Source organism: Aedes aegypti, chromosome 1, assembly GCF_002204515.2.
Source record: "Aedes aegypti strain LVP_AGWG chromosome 1, AaegL5.0 Primary Assembly, whole genome shotgun sequence".
In the NCBI taxonomy this organism is placed as follows: Eukaryota; Metazoa; Arthropoda; class Insecta; order Diptera; family Culicidae; genus Aedes; species Aedes aegypti.
Genome location: NC_035107.1, coordinates 118,559,594 through 118,565,466, shown reverse-complemented (window position 1 = coordinate 118,565,466; position 5,873 = coordinate 118,559,594). Strand labels below are relative to the sequence as shown.

Genomic DNA, 5,873 nt, shown 5'->3' with positions numbered 1-5,873 from the left:
TTCTTAAATCTAGCATATATGGACAACAGCAGAATAATCGTATCAAAATTCTTATCATTATAAGGTTATATAATGAAATATAATTATAACCAGGATTAAAAATAATATTTTGCATAATCAAATTCGTTTATATAAAACACGAGTTACTGATAAGCACCTCTCATTACGATTTTGCAAAAGAAAGGAAAGCGACAAACAAAATCATGCTATCACTACTTTGATGATGACTAGGTCATTAGAATTTGAATATTTTGCTTATAATGAAAACATTGACATCAGTTCCCTAGTGGCAGTTGAACAGTAAACATCAAAGCGATCGTTGAGCATCACCATGTCTGGAAAGGAGAAAATTCTACTGGCCTATTCCGGTGGCTTGGACACCAGTTGCATTTTGAAATGGTTGCTCGAGAAAGGATACGAGGTGATCTGCTTCATGGCAGACGTTGGCCAGGAGGAAGACTTTGTCGCAGCACGGGAGAAAGCTCTTCGTGTTGGTGCAAAGGATGTGATCATCAAGGACATGAAGCGAACCTTTGTGGAGAAGTTTGTTTGGCCCGCTATTCAGATGGGTCTCGTCTATGAGGATCGGTATCTGTTGGGAACATCATTGGCTAGACCATGCATTTCGATCGGACTGATGGAGTCTGCAGCCGAACATTCTTGTAGCATAATCTCTCACGGAGCAACCGGTAAGGGAAACGATCAGATTAGGTTTGAACTGAGCTGCTATGCCTTGGATCCGAAAATTAAGGTTATTGCTCCATGGCGTTTGCCCGAGTTTTGCAAACGTTTTCAAGGTAGGAAGGATTTGTTGGATTACGCGCAGAAGCACGGTATTCCAGTTAGTGCTACTCCAAAAGCACCGTGGTCAATGGATGCGAATATTATGCATATCAGTTACGAGTCTGGAATTTTGGAGAATCCTGCTAAGGCAGCCCCAGAAGAGCTCTATCAGATGACACAGTCCGTGATGAAGAGTTCCAACACTCCAATCAAGGTAGACATCACTTTCAAAGAAGGCTTGCCAGTGAGTGTTCTGGAGCATTCCAGCGGAAAGACGTTGGAAACGCCTTTGGAAGTTCTAACGTTCCTCAATAAGATAGGCGGCGAGCATGGAGTGGGCAGAGTGGATTTGGTCGAGAATCGATTCCTTGGTTTGAAATCGAGAGGAGTGTACGAGACACCGGGTGCAACTATTTTGCACGTTGCTCACAAAGATATGGAAGTTTACTGTCTGGATCGGGAAATCTTCCGAGTCAAATCATTTTTGGCACTGAAGATGGCGGACTACGTTTACAATGGATTCTGGTACTCACCAGAGGCGGAATATGTGAGAACCTGCTTGGTTGGGGCACAGAAAAATGTTTCCGGAAAGGTAACCCTGGAAATTTTCAAGGGACACGTAATGGCCATTGCAAGGGAGTCTACCAAAACTATCTACAATCAGGAACTGGCATCAATGGATGTGCATGGAACTCTTTCGCCGTATGCTGCCACTGGATTTATCGAGGTTAATGCAATGCGTTTGAAGGAGCACTATCGAGTATTTGGAAGTGCTAATATGGAATAATGTGCTGATTTGTATTGTAATATTTGCACTGAATAAATGTGTACAAAACAAATTTATAAAAGTTAAACGTTTGATTTCCATTCTACTCCCTCTCCAAAGTTTTGGAGTGTCAATTTGTGCTTTGGTAAGTTTAATAGCAATCATTTTCAAATGTAAATATAAACGCGATATTACCTCCTTAAGAAGTTAAGCATGTCTGTCTGAATTTTCCGCAGACTCTTTATTTAATACCCGAGAGAGAGAAGACAGCTCACTGACGATTGGCATATTTTCTTGCCTTATTTGACTTCTTTTTTTAATTCTTGGGTTGTACACAACGGTCAGATGAACTTATTTTGGTTAAAATCATATTCAGTTATTGTTTTTCACTATGAGAAAGGATATCGATATACAACAATTAATAGCAGTTTACCAACACACAACTACATTTAGGAATGCAACTTTTTAAATTGTGCAATCATCGAATGTGCGGTTTTCCAGTGACAGTTGCTGATAGGTTCCCTTGACTGTTGGGAGCTCGCAATCTAAGACAGCTGTTTCCTCTCTCTCAGTTTAATACTAGTGGTCCCGGAAAACTTCGTCTTGCTATCAAGTAGACTGTTTTAAAACGTCATATAAGGCCCCAAACAAAATTATATACACGTTATTATCAGTAAAAAATCTCCTTCAAATCTGTGGTCACCAATCGTTTTCTATAGCTATGCTGTACGTCTGGTTCATTTGGTTATTTGTAACTTCTGGGCGGAGTTTTGAATGAGATAAACCAAATTTTGAGTTACGCCCTTTTGGAGGTGTAACCAATAAAAATATTAATTTTGAATAGATTAATTATGCATTATAATACTGTTAAGCATGTTCAAACGGTTTCAATGATACATTCCACTTACATGTCTTAAGAGTTTTTCACAATTAACTGATATTTCATAGGCTCAAGCGCTATAAGGCATTGTGGAGCCAATTTAATCATGTAACCAACTTAGTTTTTTGCTGCACAATATGCTCGATAGTTTGGTGAGCCCGTGTTCTCACGAGCCAAACTAATTTACAAGCAACTCATTGGTATACAGTGTTGAACAAAACATTTGCAACTTTTTCGATTTTCCATACAAAATGGTCAACTTTGGAAACTTAGATCTCGGTTATGTGTGAACAAAAGAAATATTAGTAGTAGGACGCTAATGGCGCTGTTCTCACAAAACTGAATTAGTTTATTATTACCTTTAACTGTATGTTTTCATTGTTTTTTCGATGCCATGTTGTTGTGGATGATTTTAAAATTTATTTGACACTTTGAGGACCGGTACTCAAGCTGTCAGCGCGTGGCAAACTAGATGTTGGTAACACGAACAGTAGCGACATTAGCATTCTTAAGCCTTGATTACACTACGCGCGCAATGCGCGAACGTTCGCTCAAAAAAGTTCGTCCAATATTCGCGCGAACTGTTCGTGGTTCTGTAAGTACAAATTGTTCGCCCATGTATTACACAGTTCGAACAAACACGTCTTTGGTTCCATGACTGTTGGTCGTAGCAACCAATGTGTGGTGTATTCATTGTTCGTCAGAATGTCGCTGGTGCTGTTGTTGTTATCAAAGTATATTATTAACAAACGATTTCCCTCAACTAATCTTTCTTTACTTCCAGATATAATTTTGTAATTACCCATGAATTTCTTCAAAAACCCTTGCAAACATCAGTGCAAGATTGTTAAGAATTGTCCAAAGGAATGACCCAGTAAAAGTGCCGAGGAAATCGTTTGGAAATTTCGTCGGAAACTCAAGAACTGCATTATTTTTTGAAATTCCCCCGGATATCGTTTATTGAATGTTTCATCGATTCCTTCCGAAACCCATTAGATACCTCCAGGAAAAACTTTTGTTCTGTACCAGATTTTCTAGACCGGTTTCGATAGGGCTCCAGAAATACCTCCAGCAACTCGTTCAGGAATTTTGCCAGGAGTTCCTTCTGGGATTCATCCATGGATTATTCCAGGAATTTTTGTAAGACTATGTATTTCTACAAGGAATCCTATAACGATTTTGCCAGAAGTTTCTGTCGAAATGCCTTTAGCAAACCAAAGGATTATTCAGGAAACCATTCCAATTGTTACTCCTTCAGAGATTATTCCAAAGATTCATCAAGCGATTTCTACTTATACTCCTCTAATAATTATTCCAGAAACACATAATAATTCCTCTAGGAACATCGCTTTGGGGATTTTTGCTGAGATGTTCTCAAGGCTTTCTCAAGGTTTCACTTCGACAGTTTTTTCAAAGAAATTCCTCAAGTAATCCTCTCGACATTTTTCTAGGAATTATTTCCGACTTTTTCTTCATAGATCGCTCCAAGAATTCTTCTAGAGTTTCCACCGAGAATTCATCTGAGGATTCTTCAAGAAATAACTTCATAAATTCCTATAGTGATTCGTCAAGAGTTTCCTTCAGGAATTCTCCAAGAAAACTTACTACATAAATTATTCTTATGATTTTTTCCAGGTAATCAGAAATCCCTTTGAAATTTCTTCAGAGATTCAACCTGGATCTCCAAAAAATCCCCAGGGGATTCTTCTAAAACTTCCTCTATAAATTCCTACAGAGATTCACCCATGAATTTCTTCAAGGATTTCATCAAATAGAATTAGTCCTCCAGGTTTCAACTCCGATTTTTTTTAAGAGATTTTTCCTGGAACTCCTTTTCTGAAGAAAGTTTTTGAGAAATCCCTGGATAAGTTCCTGGAGGGATTCCTGGAGCAATCCCTGAAAGAATCACTTAAAAAAATCTAGAGTAAAGTCTAGAGGAATCATCGGTGAAATTTAAGAATCCTGGAGGAACTCTTGCAAATGCCTATGGAATGATTCCCAAGGAAATCTATGGAGAAATTCTTGAAGAAATCCTTGGAACATAAACATTTCGGCTACATATACTTTATTTTTCCTACGTTTTTTTTCTTTTAAAATAAAGTCTACGTAGACGAAAAGTATATTTCATTACAATATACAGTTGATTCTCTATCAGATCATCCCTGGATCAATTTCTAGAGTAAACCATTGAAGATTTTATGAAGCCTAGGAGGAATTCTTGAAAAAAAAAAACTGTATAAAATCTCTGAAATCTCTAAAGAGATCCCCTTGAGAGATTTTGCTAGATCCAGGGATTTGGAAGAATCTCTGGAGAAACGCCCATAAAAAGGATTTTCTAAGTTAATTAATGAAAGACTTTTAGATACATCTTTGAAGGAATCCCTCGAGAATCCTTAGAAGTATCCTAGATAGCATCACTGTAGAAATTTTGCTGATGGAATCCCGGGAAAACACCATGTACAGATTTTTCTGAAGAACACCCTGGAATTATCCTTAGAGGAATCCATCTCGTTGCAAAACTCGTTTTTTTCAGCACTCGTTGTATTTATCCAACTCGGCGAGCCTCATTGGATAAATGTACAACTCGTGCTGAAAAAATCATAATTTTGCAACTTGTTGCATAAATAACTATTTCAGTTTCCACGTTTGCTTATGTTTTCCTAACAAATCATCCACATTTCCTTTTTTTAATATTTTTTTTTGTTCATACCATCTGCTTCATCACCTGTGCTTCCAAGTTTACTGGCATGTAAACTGAAACGTTTAGTATTTTTCTTTAATTTTATTTATTTTTGTTTTTAATCTCAGTATCGTGTTCCATCCCATTCAATTCTACTTCTGTTTTTTTTTCATTCCAACTCATATTATTTTTTATGTTAACCATCATCTTTTCATCATGTATTTTTTTTCTTTTATGCTTCTTTTCTCTTTTTTTTCTAATTTTCATTCTGGCTCATATCTTATTCTCATTTTTTCAATTTTTTTTTTGCATGCCAATCCTCATTTTTTTGCATGCCGGCCATCATTTCCACTTGTCTTGTATTTTTTAGCTTTCTGGCCAATATCTCATTCTCCCTTTTTTTTTATTGCAAACCGTCTATTTCCACCGGAATGCTTTCAATCATTTATTTTTTTTGCCGGAGCCTTTTCTCTTTTTTTTATTGCAAACCGTCTATTCCCACCGGAATGCTTTCAATCATTTATTTATTTATTTTTTGCTTATTTCGTCATGCACCTTTTTTTTCTTTGGGCACCATCCATCAATCCATTTTTTTTTTATCAGAACGTCACTTTAAATTTATTTTTTCTTACCAACTGCAATGCAAATTGGTCTACCGGCTGCGCCAATGTCGTACCGGAATGACCATTCGGAGCAACTCTTACAATCTCCGATGCCGCGTTTTCAGCGAGTAGCAACACGTCCGTTGCTCTCTACTATAACCG

The 5,873-nt window shown here is 37.3% G+C and overlaps 1 protein-coding gene across 1 annotated transcript; it reads left to right on the top strand.

The window, feature by feature from the left end:
- Positions 1-274: 274 nt before the first annotated feature.
- On the top strand, positions 275-1,637 carry LOC5565274 (argininosuccinate synthase). The gene has a single exon (XM_001649550.2). It carries the CDS (start codon positions 332-334, stop codon positions 1,568-1,570), a length of 1,239 nt encoding a protein of 412 aa, XP_001649600.2. The 5' UTR covers positions 275-331; the 3' UTR covers positions 1,571-1,637.
- Positions 1,638-5,873: the final 4,236 nt, after the last annotated feature.

Excerpts from the sequence above, each read along its gene's own strand:
- LOC5565274 (XM_001649550.2), top strand. The coding sequence starts at position 332 with ATGTCTGGAAAGGAGAAAATTCTACTGGCCTATTCCGGTGGCTTGGAC.